Source organism: Aythya ferina, assembly GCF_964211825.1.
Source record: "Aythya ferina genome assembly, chromosome: 3".
Lineage (NCBI taxonomy): Eukaryota > Metazoa > Chordata > Aves > Anseriformes > Anatidae > Aythya > Aythya ferina.
Genome location: NC_140298.1, coordinates 13,807,475 through 13,820,418, shown reverse-complemented (window position 1 = coordinate 13,820,418; position 12,944 = coordinate 13,807,475). Strand labels below are relative to the sequence as shown.

At 55.8% G+C, this 12,944-nt stretch overlaps 1 protein-coding gene and 1 long non-coding RNA gene across 2 annotated transcripts; one reads left to right on the top strand and one right to left on the bottom strand.

Moving 5' to 3' along the window:
* Positions 1-1,466: 1,466 nt before the first annotated feature.
* DSTN (destrin, actin depolymerizing factor) lies at positions 1,467-11,966 on the bottom strand. Its single transcript, XM_084514805.1, has 4 exons — positions 11,828-11,966; positions 4,323-4,630; positions 4,014-4,090; positions 1,467-2,835 (listed from the first exon to the last, which is right to left on the bottom strand). The coding sequence occupies exons 1-4, from the start codon at positions 11,828-11,830 to the stop codon at positions 2,726-2,728; spliced, it is 498 nt and encodes a 165-aa protein (XP_084370931.1). The 5' UTR covers positions 11,831-11,966; the 3' UTR covers positions 1,467-2,725.
* Positions 11,967-12,063: 97 nt separating this feature from the next.
* LOC311434568 lies at positions 12,064-12,700 on the top strand. Its single transcript, XR_014691572.1, has 2 exons — positions 12,064-12,196; positions 12,536-12,700. It is a non-coding gene; the product is annotated as an uncharacterized lncRNA (long non-coding RNA).
* The last annotated feature ends 244 nt before the right edge of the window (positions 12,701-12,944 follow it).

Here is a 12,944-nt window from a genome sequence, read left to right as displayed (position 1 = left end):
ACCTCCCCGCTGTGGCGCAATGCTGCCTCTTCCTGCAGGAAAACCACAAAGCTGCCTTCCCCTGAGGGGGGCAGCTCAGGAGCAGAGCCACTGCTGGCCCTGCTCCTCCTGCTCCCACATGGAATTGGGGGCTGAGCGCTGCCCAGCCCAGTGCTGGGGTGTTGGAGGGGGGATTTTTGGGGTGGGGCGGTGGCTTTGGGGGTGGTGGGACTCAGGCATGTGGCTGGAGGGGAGCTGGTGGCTGCCTCCTGCTGCAGGGTGGCGGCCTCAGCCCCTTGGGTGGCTGCAACACCCCCCAGAAACATATATATATATATTAAAACCACAAAAGCAAACCCACCCTACCAAGAAACCCAGAGGCTGGAACGAGCTGCTGAGGGGCTGGGGGTGGTCAGAGAGCAGGTGGGGGGCTGGGCCCCGAAGCAGCGAGCGCGATGTGATGAAACCCTTCGGTTTGCTCCGTTCTTGCTTTTGCAACAGCCGCTTCCTTCACGGTGCTCGCTTGTGCAAGGCAGAGCACGCTCACGAGAGCAGGAACCGCGCCCCCAAACACAGCCCAAACCAGGGGATGGGACGGTGATGCAGGCACTGCAGGGCTGGGTGGGCACCGCTGGGGCTCCAAAAACCACGTGAAAGGAGATTGGGGCTCCTTGGCACAAGGGACACGTTGCCCTTCCTTCAGGCCAGCACGGAGGGAGCTATTTTTGGACAGCAGAGAGGGGCTGGTCGTGTTTGGTGAAGCTGATGGTGGAAAAGTGACTCTGGGGCCAGATGTTTAGCCCCGTTTCAGCTCCTGGAGTGGCACCACAGGGTTTTTTTGTCGCATTTTGTGCTGATCTTGTAAAGATCAGCAGCTCTGCTGGGTGCCCCAGGGCTGCCTGTGGTCGCTGCTTCCCCTTGTGGTGCAGGAGGGCTCCTGCATGGAGCCAGCAGCTTCCACCTCTCCTGGCAGGACCCCGCAGGCTGCAGGCGCCGTTTTTGGTTGTCTCCTGGCCGGGAACTCCCTTCCCAGGCCCTGCTCCCACCCCGTCACTCCCAGTTTCTTATCTGAGCCCGGACTTTGGACAGACAGCAGCGCTGCAGCCACGGAGGTGAGGACAAGCACTTTATGGGGACGATGACCCACCTGGGCGAGGTCTGAGGCAGGGACTGGGAGCACCCACGGGTCCCAGCCCAGCGTCCTCACAGCCAGAAAGCTTCGCTGCCGTGGATCACGTCAGCAACCTGTGCTCCCACCCCTGGGTGCTAAGACAGAGCACACAGACAGCGCCTGCCTCTAGGTTAAGGGAGCAAACAGCACAGGGTGGTGCACGAGGCCAAAGAGGGCACCAAGACTGCAGAGAAACCAAAGCACTTTCTCCCCACCGACCCAGGGGAAGGAAAAAAAACCCCATGGATTCAGGATTCAGGCTGTTCGAGTTTGGCACGCACAGAACACAGCACAGTAACGCACTGGAGGCTAAGGGTTTGTTTTTTTTTCTTTTTTTTTTTTTCTTCTCTACAGACATACAGGAAAACTCTATGCAACTCCCATGTACACATTACACAAAGGAAACAGCTTTAATCAACCACTGGTGAAACATGGAAGCTTTTCAGATCTCTGTAGCTGGCACAGGAATGTTCTCTACCCCCCTCCCCCCCCCATACAAAAGGCATTTCAGGTCAAACTTTCTAGTAGGTGATATTTCCATGCATTTCTACAGAATTAAAGAAGCTAACAGACAAAAAGCCCAGATCGAGCCGTATTAGTCAGGCTGATTGGTTCTACTAAGTTAAATCAAGAGTAATTATGGACAAATGGACCAAGTGACCAAAGACTGGGGCTGAGAACACCACTTCTCATCTCGCAATATTTTTCAAGTGGCTCCTTCTCGTCGTACTACCCAAAGCTGGAGAGCTCTGATAGAAGAATCTGCACTTGGAAAAGCCTTAGAAGCATCTGATCCGCTACAAGTGTGTGTTAGTGAAACTAAGGTCGTTCTAAATTAACCTATGTCAAAAGGAAAGCAGATTTAATAGAATTGTTCAGGCTTGGAGGAGGCCTCAAGACACTTCATAACAAGGAAATCGAACCGGTAGAACAAGTGAACCTTTAAATATCACTGCATAGTGAGTTCACGAGAGAGTGATTCGGACTCTTTCTCCAGAAAAGTGTGTCTATTTTATCTCTATTTTAACTTCATAATTAACCTTAATTAGTATGGCCCTGCAACCGCAAGCACTCGAGAGTTTAACCCTGTTCTGGTGCTAGCAGGTTGCTTCAGCCTACCCTTAACTACAGGTTTGCAGCTTTTCAGTTTCGCGTTACACAGTTACAGGGGAAAGTTTTGAGTTTGGCAATTTGGCCAGTAGCCTCGAAAAGACTACCTGAATTTACCTTAATTACGATGTAGAAAAGAGCAGGAACCAGGCTGTTCTCATACCTCCCACCCCTTTCATCCCACGACACACTGCTGCATTGGACCAAAACTTTTGGAGACCTTTAGTGTTAATCCATTGGGGACAGTATTGGGCTGGACAACCAATGCAAATATTAATACACCAAGATAAATCCTTAATTTGATTTATTTATGGTCATTTGTACATACAAGCTACATCTTCATAATCTACTTTATTCTAAGACAGCTTCCCTACAGTTAGTGAAACCCTTGCCTAGAATGGATGTTTTACATAACTGATATATTAAAACATGGAATGCTTGTAGAGTTGTGGCACTGTATGACATCTACACGGGACTTCCTTCAAAAGCTACGACTAGGGAGCCTCCTAGCTTCTCAGCAATACAAGCTCGGTTGAGGTCCTCTGGCCCATTTGCTTGGCATTCATGCTTTATGCCTAAAAAAAGAGGCAACACACTCAATAATGCAGCATTTCAACACGCTAGTAGTCAACCAAAGAAACACATTTAGTAGAAATATTAGAACAGGCAAGCTGCTCACTCAAGCCCTGCCTCAGAGAGAGAACAAAGGAATTTGGATGTTTCCCTCCCCGATATGTGACAGGGGACATCTGGCTACACATCCCCACAGAAATACCAGGGAGAAGCTTTTCTCTAGCTCAGTGCTCAGACTTTCAGTCTTCTCTAAGCATCCATGAGTGAACTGTCTCATTTCGAGTGCTACCCAGGAGGTGGCAGCTGAGGGAGCTACAAGCAAGCGCTGAGATGGCTGACAGAATCCATGTGGGAACCCTGCAAGGCCTCTGCCTGTACACAGAGTTAATGCTGGTTTCTTTTTCGGAGGGCAGGGAGCCCAACACTGCCTTATGTGGAGAAAAGCAGAAAAGGCACGTTGTTCCTTTTCTGTTTCAGCCTGGCCATGTGCAGCACGCCACATTATTCCTGAGCAGTTCCAACCCACTGGTGAGCTGTCCTGTGACGGACTGGCACTGCTGCGCGCTACTGCTGTCAGCCCTACGCGCTGCGAGACTTTGGCCCGGGCACACAGAGCTGCAGGAGTAGCGCTGCCTGGCCAGGGGCCATCGTTTCTCTAGAATGAAATTCTTAGCGCTGCAGCAAGGTGTTTACTCCTTCGTTAGCGGTGCCTGACGGGCTGAATGAAACTCTGCTCCCCCACTCAGAGCTGCGATGCCTTTGGAATGAGTAACCACAGCTGCGTGGCTAAATCGAGTGACTTGTTAATTACTAGAGCAGCACGGTAAGGCCACGAGGCTCTGTACTTCAACAGGCGCAGGCCTGGAAGTCCTCTGCCACACTCGAAATCCAGTTCGGTGTTAAGGATCTAAGGGTTTGTAGGCTGCGTGGTGCAAACCAGTTGCTCCGTGCAGCAGCATCGCACACTGTGAAGCCTGCTCCTGTCCTCTAGCCCCTCTAACACAGTCGAATATTTTAAGTTTTAACCTGAGCTTACTCAGCTCTGTCACAGGGCATTTTACCCGTGAAGTTCTCGCCTCACTAGCACCTCAAAAAAAGCCAATTAGTCAATGGTTAAGCCTTGCTGTGTAAGTGTCTCGGAGGGCATGGCACAGCGAGGAGCGTTGGCTGCACTACCTACCTTGAAACTTCTTTTTGATTGCATCCTTGGAGCTCGCGTAGATCATCTTACTTTTGAGAGGTGCTTGTTCTGGCGCCCTGGTGGAAAACACCAAAAATAGCGAAATTAGTGGCTTTTATTACCCAGCAAGGACAGAAAACCTGCCGATTATGAACAGGTGAAACCTCTCGTGGCTCACAACAGAAGCATCAGGCTGTTCTGAGCACTTCAAGCCTGCCATCTTGCAGGCCTGAGCAAAACAAATGCTCCCAGACCTCGCCCAGTCTTGGACCTCATGCTAGGAATGAGCGAGCTGGCAAGCCTGCTTACCACAAGAAGAACATCAGCTCTTCTTTTTTGGATTCCTTGGTCTCGAAGCTTGCATCATACAAGGCATAACGGCAATCCTTCTCAGGAAGCATCTGCACAAAATGCTTGAAAGGGTCGGTAACTGTCACGCCGACATCTCCCACTAGAATCTCTTTGCCTTCTTCCACGATAATGCACTTTTTGTCTGGACTGAGGCAGAAGATGACGGCCTTCTTCCTCTTCTTGATTTCCTCAGGCGTAGAGCACTTCCGCACTTTCATGTCATAGAAGATACGGCATACCTCATCGGCGACTTGTACTCCAGATGCCTGCAAGGAGGAGAACAAAGACCTTTAGAGCCACACCGCTGAGTGTTTTCACAGCTACATTACCGTACTGCCTTAAATCTGGGGCTAGAAGACGAGCAGTGCTCGCAACAGTCACCCACAGCTCCAGAGCCCAGTGAGGGAAGGCTGCAGGCCCTCCTTCTGCAGCCCAAGCAAAGAATCTGGAGCCTCGATGCTGCCCACAGCCAGCTGCCAAACCAAAACTATTCCCAACAAGGCCCGATCCTACTAATATTAGCACATTGTTGCAGAGCAGCTTGACACGCACATCCACCCCTTGTCCTCTGAGGTTCAGCTGTGGCAGACGCTTTGGCGTCGCAGCAACTTGATTTTGTTAGCCTCTGCAGGCGGGCTGGGCTACCAGGATCACTTCCACTCAGTTTCCTGGCCATTTTTAGCATACTTGCTATCAGACCCAGTTAAAACACGGTCAAACTCCATGCTCCTCACCTGGACTTGGTTTAGAGGTCAACAGAAGTTGCTCTTGATTCAGCATTTTTAAGGGAGAGCTTGCAAGTCTCGCCATTAATTAGTCTACTTCCTCCAGCAGTAAAAAGGCAGCCTGCTTTAATCCCCTCCCCCCCTTCCTGATGAGCAATCCCAGTTCGTTAGCGGCATCCTCCCGTGCTAATCGTGGCAGGAAGTGCAGGGCCTGCAGCACCAACCCGGAGCTGAAGGCAGCAGCAGTGACTGAGGACAAGGCCTAGCAGGAACGCCAAGAGGCTGAACTGCATTTTCAGGCTGCTGCCTTTTCCCAAATGCAAAGGGAGAGAAGAGACGGCAGGACAGAAGCGTTTATATCTGGGTTTTATACTGGGAATCACTAAATTTTGAGAGTTTGAAGTCAGCTGTGCAGCAGGGAACACTGCAGCACGGGAACCACGCTGGTCGCTGCTGGAGGAACACGGCCAGAGCAGTGCGAAGCCCAACACCCAGCTGCCTGTCCCCACCACACCACACAGTGCAAACAGCTCCTTTATGCTGCTGCCTCATCTCCTGTTGCTTCTGGGGCTCCCAAAGTCAAGTGGCTTTATGCTCAGACATGGCAACTCCTATCTCAGAAGGAAAAACCACCCTGAGAACATCCCCGCTCTACCAAGGTGTGAACAAGCAGCAGTTTGGGCACAAAACCAGGGAAATCTGGAGATGAAGGTGACCTGCACAGTGCTAACCTCACTGTCTTTCAGAGAGGCGAAGGACTGGGTGGCTACTTCACACATTTTTTTCCCCCAAAGCCTCCTGTGCATCACCACTCAGTTGACTTCAGACTTTCTTCCACCGAGATTCCTTCTGTACCTTCCAGGAGCTCGCACAGCCCTGCTAAGCCAGCAGAGGTTGTCCCAGGCACACGCAGCTGGCACCATCAATGACCGTGGATTTTACCTTGATTTTCTCTGATTTTCTCTCTCCAGAGCTGGGAGATCTGGCTGCCAGTCCTTTACAGCAAGGAATCCGAGCTGGAAGCTGTCTTTAGGGGTTTCCTCAAAGAGGCCCCCACAGATCTACCTGGCACCCCCTGCATTTACTCCGGCGAGCAGCAGGCACACAGCAGAGGGAGGAAGTCACCGCGCCTCAGCTGCCTGGCAGGCGGCCACCCTCCTGCCCGTCCCCAGCAGCACAAGAAAAGCCAGCAGATAAAGCTTATTCAAGGATAAACTCGAGCAAAAGCGCAAACATCGCCGCCAAGTGACTCACTGCCCCGCCACCTCCTCCATCCCCAGGGCCTGCACTTTGTCAGGTAACTACCGAGGGGTAAAGGTCTCCTTCCTCCTGTCCCTGAGGCTGGTGCAGGCAAGAGGAAGACTCGAAACAATACGGGGCTGCCCTAATAAAGCAAACAGCACAGCAACAGGGACCATTGCATCATTAGCTAAGGTTGTCTCGAGTTCACTGTGGACCTCAGCCCTTTTATTTTCCCCCTTGTTCTATGAGGTTTGTCTTCTAGCTAACGGCACCTCCGCAGCTGATAACAGACTGAAGACTCGGCTTATAGATTCACAAGAACCTTAAAATTTGGTGTAGAAAATGCACAGGAAGCCTGACGTAGTGCAGGGGAGTGATGCTATCAAAGCAGTTAGCATCAGCTACCTCCACCGCTATCAGCTCCTGCTCTTTGCTCCAGAAGGACATGGTTACTCGGCGTGCGCTGGCGCTGCTGCCCGGCCGGGAGCGTGCCCCCACGCTGGGAGCGGAGTCGTTTCCTTATAAAGGAACCGAGCGCTGCTGGCAACTCGGTTCAGATTCCAAAAATGTTGGGAGCATTCGGCCTGGAAACTCAAAATTCACGGTTAGGCTGCTGCTGGGACTGAGCAGAGCCTGGAGAGACTCGGTTAAGGACTAGATTTTTTTGTTTTGTACTTTCCAAAGCAGGAGGTTGTTAGGAGCTGGTGCTGCTCCTTCTCCCAGCTGCTGTGCAGCCTCTGGAGCCATCACACAGGCTGATGCTGGCAGTTCTTACATTGCCAGGAACAAACCAGATACCTTCAGCCTGAGGAAACCTTACAGCTGTGTCCCAGTACGGCTTGAAATGAACCCACAACCCCCAGTGCAGCTCACTGCTTCCTGAAACGAGGCAAAAGCCCGGAACAAAGGGCTTCAACACGGGGCTTGTACCACGATGGGAGTGCTGTAAACGTACTTAAAAAGGGAACAAAAACAAAACCCTGCACAGCTTTTGTTGTGATTTTAATTGCAATTGTGTTGTAACTGCGCAGGGCAGCAGGGGGAGGTCTGGGAAGGCCGGGCTCCCAACTCCACGCTCTCAGCTGGCGTTTTAACCCTGCCCCTGCTGGCCCGTCCTGAAGAACAGCTGGTGGGGAGCCTCCACCCGCCAGCAGCGAGCGAATAAAGCGGCTGTTTGTTAGCCTGGATTCCCTCCCTGGCCCAGTACCACGCTGCTCGAGGCCTCAATGCAGCACATTCTTTGTGTGTGTGTGTGTGTGTGTGTGAGCAGTGGCTGGAATACTGCTGAGCTCAGAGAGAGGGCTTGGTCCTGCTCTTTTTTCTTGTAGAAGCCCTTGCCTGACTGTGGGCTGCACACAGCATTGCAGGGGACGCAGCGACCCCTCGACACGGGCAAAAATCCCTTAAAACCGTGCTCAGGGGGCAGCGGGGGAGAACAGCGGGGCCGAACAGCCAGGCTGCTCCTGCCCAGGGCTGCCCAACCTCGCTGAAAGGAGGAGGCACGGCACCGAACCATCAGCCTGGAGAGATGACGACACCACAGCACAGCCAGGGCGACCCGCGAGGCAGAACGTGCGAGTTCCTCTGCGGGGCTGGCCACAAGCGAGCTCCCCCCCCATATTTCCAGGCGGTTACCCCGAGGGCAACGTGCCCTGCCGCCCACGCCGCCCCACAGCCCTCCCAGCAGTGCCCCCATTGTGTTTCCCCAGCACACGAGGCGCTGGGTGCTCTAACTGCATGGTCAGCGTGCGCAGCGCTAACACAGCGCCCCTTCTTCCCCTCACAAAGCCCTCGCCAGGGCAGCTTCGAGAGGGAGACGCATCAGAGCCTCCACAGACCGGGTTCGTAACTCTGCCGATGAAAATCGCTCCAGGTTTTGTTAAAAAGCCCTGTGACCTCCAGTATTTTCCCTGAATAGTTAAAATATTTTACCCAAAACAAGTCCCTGCTCCTTCCTCACCCCTAAGGCAGACAGGACAGCGACTGCCCGGTTTGTCTCACGACAAGCTGGGAAGATTCAACTTGTTTTTAGGCGCTGCACTGATACCCACGAGCCCCCGGCAGCGATGCCCGCGCACGGTTATCTACAGAAGCATTTTGGGAACCAGCCCTGGGCTTGGTTTGTTTGGGCACCACGTGCACGCCCTGCACACAGCGGCACGGCCTGCCCACAGCCTCTGAAGCGGAAAGTTGTGCTTCGCAGAGGAGCACCATCAGTTTTTCCACCGCCACCGGGAGCACCGAGGTGTGCCCGCCTCAGCTGCGGAGATGTGAGAGCAGCACACGCTTCCCCGCCTGCTGCTCACCCCGCTGCCAGCCGTCTGCTTCCCAATTCCCTGAGCAAACCCCTCCCTGGGCCCGGTGCAGCGCCCCACCCCTCCTATCTCCCTTACAGCCCCCTCCCTGCCGCCAGAACCGCCCGGGGGAGCAGGCGGCGCTTCCACCTGACTCAGTCCCGTGTCACCACGAACGCCGCTTTCAATTAAAGCTGCTGGCACCTGGCCACTCGGGGACAGCGGCCTTCCCGAAGCCGCCCCCTGCGCTGCCACGCAGCGCCCTGGGATGCTGCCAGCAGCGAGCCCTCGCTGTGTGAAGGCAGCCAGGGCAGCCACGAGGCCACACGGGCCGGCTGCAGGCAGCAGGAGATGAGCTGACGCCTCTCCCGGGCCTGCTTCCACACCGAGGTGCGAGCCACGGCCGAGAAACGGCCCGAAACCACGGGTAGTTAAACACGGCTGGGCTCTAAACACGGCTTTGCTTTTCGTCTGCTGCCACGATAACCCCCGGGACGGCAGCACTCCCACCTTGCAGGGCGGGGAGGAGGCAGCAGGAGGAGCACTGCTTTGACTTCCTCCCTCCCGGCACCGCTGTGGGAACGGCGGCGACCTCCAAATCCCAGCAGGACGATTTCCCCCCCTGCCCACGGCCCCACAGCCAGACACCCACGTTACACCAGGCAGTCTGAGCACCTGGAGCAGCCCGAAGCTTCAATTCCGACCTGAAGCACAACAGGAAATGTAACTGCCTTTTTTTTTTTTACTGCTGTTGTGTAAGAGGCCATTATTTACACACCATAAAGCAGCAAGAAGTACGGGGTTATTTGCATATCACTTGCAGGCAGACCTTGCCAGCTGGACTCGAGTTTCTTTTATTTTGCTTTCTTGGGTCTCTTTTTTTGCAGGGAGGGCACGGGGAAGGGAATCAAAACCCTATTCAGCGATTTCTTTTCCTGCCAATAGGGGGTTACCCACTGGACCAGGAGAGATGACGCGAGCAATCACAGAGAGGCAGAACAAAAAAATAAATCCCTGCTGAATTCCTGGAGGTTATTTCCTCTGGCTGAAAGCTGAGGAAAGCATCCCCTGCACTCAGCTCCCGGTGACTGCCTGGGTAGGCAGAACAAGCACTGCGGGCGGAGAGAGGCAATCCCAGCAGCACTGCTGAAAAACAGGAAGCGTGGCAGCCAGGGGGAGGGCAGAAATTTTGAGCAGCGCCCATTCCTCTCTGAAACACACGTTTGTGAGGTAATGAGGGTATAAGCCGGCACTCGGCGGGGCTCTTGCCGGAAAGCAAAGCTTCTTACAGCACATTCAGCACAGAAATCAGCCAGTGTGAGCCCAACTGTCCGCAGGAATTTCCTCGTGGTCCTCCGCACTCCTATATTAACCTCAAGATCACCCTTAAAAACAGCTTCTGAAGGCCTCTCTAGGCACCCCAGACAATGGTTATCAAGATATCCTTGAGACTGTCGCCAGCAGCGAGCAGTCAGGTGAGCAGAAGGCTCCAACCAGCTTCAGATGCAAGTTCTGGCTGTCCGCAGGCTCTGAGATTGCTGAGCTCAGCCCTCGCTCCCCAGCGGAGCCTCCTGGTAGCGATATCCCGGCGCTGCGAGCAGGAACACGCCACACACCCACACCACCCATTGTCAGGAGGCTGTCAGCTCGCATATGAGGCACACGTACCTTGTAATCACACGGATCGGGGGCTAACGAGGAAAAAATGATTTGCACAGCCCCCCAAAGACCATGGAATCATTTAATCCAGTAGCAAGGAATCTGAACCTTGTGGCAAGACAGCTAAAAGTAGCAAATCCCAGGTTCTTTGGATGTAAAGTGATGCCCTGCTGCTTGGTGCTATGGTACTCTGCCAAAAGGCCTACACGCTGCCCAAAAGCAAGATCGTTTGCTGCAACTAGAAAGCATCTAAAAATGTAACAGCCGAAAAAAAAAAAAAGAAGCCAAAAAAAACCCCACACCCTGTTCCAAAAAGGAGATCACTATGAGAAATACGAGTTCTGGCCAACTTGGGAATTGCCTGCTTCTGAAGCAAGATGCAGCCTGACGCGCCGAGGAGTCATTTCAAACTAGGTTTGCGTACTGCAGAGGTGGTAGCTAGCTTGTTCAGACAAGCCTATTTTAAACAAGAGCTGCAAGTCTCGCCAGACTTTCGGCAGCTTCATCTGCAACTCCCATTAGCTCTGCTCCACGCCGCGGCCCGGGGATGCTCCGGCTGCGCTGTGTAGGAAGCGGGGAGATGGCCAGCACATCCTGTGCGCCGGGGCCGTGCGGGAGGGGAGCGCATTGGGGAGCTGCGCCCTGCGCCAGGGGCACTAAGGGCGAAGGCTGCGGGTGGGCTGCGATGCCCTTCGGAGCTGGCGGTGAACAACCTAACGGAGGGTGCTCAGAGATCCGGATGTCTGGCGCTGGGAAGGCGTTTGTGCGCGAGAATAAGGAGATAATTACGCCCTAATTCATGCGAATTCATCAATCTCAGCCGCGCGGCTTACACAGAGGGGGTGTGGGGGGCCAAATTTCGCCTTCACCCCCCCCAATCCGCCGGGACACAACGGCTGGGCGGCTCTGGGGGGCGTTGTTCTCCCCTTGGGGGCTGGGGCAGGGCTCGCACCCTCCTCCTCCTCCCCCTCCTCCTCCTCCTCTTCCTCCTCCCCCCCCAGCGGCCTTGAGCACCCCCCACCCCCCCCAGCCCCGAGGAAGATGGCTCCCGCCGCGCGGCCGGATGCGGCCGGGGGCAGCCGCAGCTTCCTGCCGGGCCCCCCCCACCCCCCCGACCTACAAAAAAGCCCCATAACGGGGAAGGGAAGGGGGTGAGGGGGGGGTTGGGGGGGTGCGGCCGCGCCCTGCGGCACAGGCGGGGAGCGCTGGGAGGGGCCCCGCGGCTCCGTCCCCCCCCCCCCTTCCCTTCCCCCCCCGCGCCGCGCAATGGACGCGCTCAGCCCCCCGCGCGCGCACGCGGCGCGGGCCGTACCATCGCGCCTCATGGGGGGGGGGGGGCGCACTCTGAGGGGTGAGGGGGGGGGATGGAACGTACCACCGCGAAGCTAAGGGGGGGGGGAAGGTTCCATGAGGGGGGGTATAGAGGGGGGGGTGGGGGGGATTTCGCCGCCTCACAGCGCGGCGCCCCCAGGGAGCGGAGGGCGGCGGGGAGCGGGCGGGGAGGTGGGGAGGAGGCGAAGGGGGAGCCCGGCGGGGTCCTCACCATGGCGGCGGCGGCGGGCGGCGGAGCGCGGTGCGGCGGCGGCTGCTCCCCTCGGCGGCTGGGCGCGGCGCGGGCTCCGGCGGCAGGAAGGGAAGCGGCGAGGGCGCGAGCCGGGCGGAAACGCTGCGACGTCACGGCCGCCGGGGCCCGGAGGAGGAAGCGGTTGCTATGGGTGGGAGAGACCCCACCCCCCCCCGCGGCAACGCCCAGATGGCTTCACTCGAGGCAGAGCGCATGCGCGCCCGCTGAGGGGTGGGAGGGGTGGGGAGCGGGCTGCCCAATGGGAGGAGGAGCTGGCGGGTGATGGATGGGCGGCCGGCCAATGGCGGCGCGCGGAGGGGGGAGAGGGGCGGGGCTACCTGCCCTAAGGTGTGCGCGGTGGGGGGGGGGCATGAGGGAATGGGGGGGGCAAAAGGGGGAGGGGGGTGAAAGGGAAGGGAGGCAAAAATGGGGGGGGTGAGGGGGCAAAAGGGGGACAAAAAGGGGTAAAAAGGGGATTTTAGGGGGTAAAAAAGAGATTTTAGGGGGTAAAAAGGGGATTTAGGGGGGTAAAAGGGAGCTGTGAGGGGCAGGGAGCGACCGTGAGGCGGCCGGGTCGAGGCCGGGCGGGGGCGGCGGGCTGAGGGCTGAGGAGGCGGTGAGGGGGAGGTGGCTTCGCTCGCTTTTTTTTTTTTTTTTTTTTTCTCTCTAACATTTTTTTTTTTTCAGGGTTTTTCACTACCTACTTTGGTGCGATCTCAGCCAGCCACTCGTGATTGGCTGGCGCCGGCCGCGGCGAGCTGAGGAAACCCTGTGCATCGCGCCCGGCCCAGACAAAGCGCCCGCCGCTGCTGCTGGGGAGCCCGCCCCGAAATGCTGCAAAAAAAAAACAAACACCTAAAAAACACAATAAAAATAATAAAGATATCATCGTTTCCTTAACGTTTCTGGGCGACGTGCTGCGGGGTTTCTGTGATCAGGCTGTTAGCTGGTTGCAGAAGCGTCTAATGCAAAAAAGCAGCGGTGGTTTGGCTTCGTTTCTGGGTGCTGCCAGGAATCGATGAGCGCAGAACCCCCAGCATCACGCCTGTTTGTTGGGCCTCTCTCTCTCTCTGTGCCTGCTTCTAAGCAGAAAACA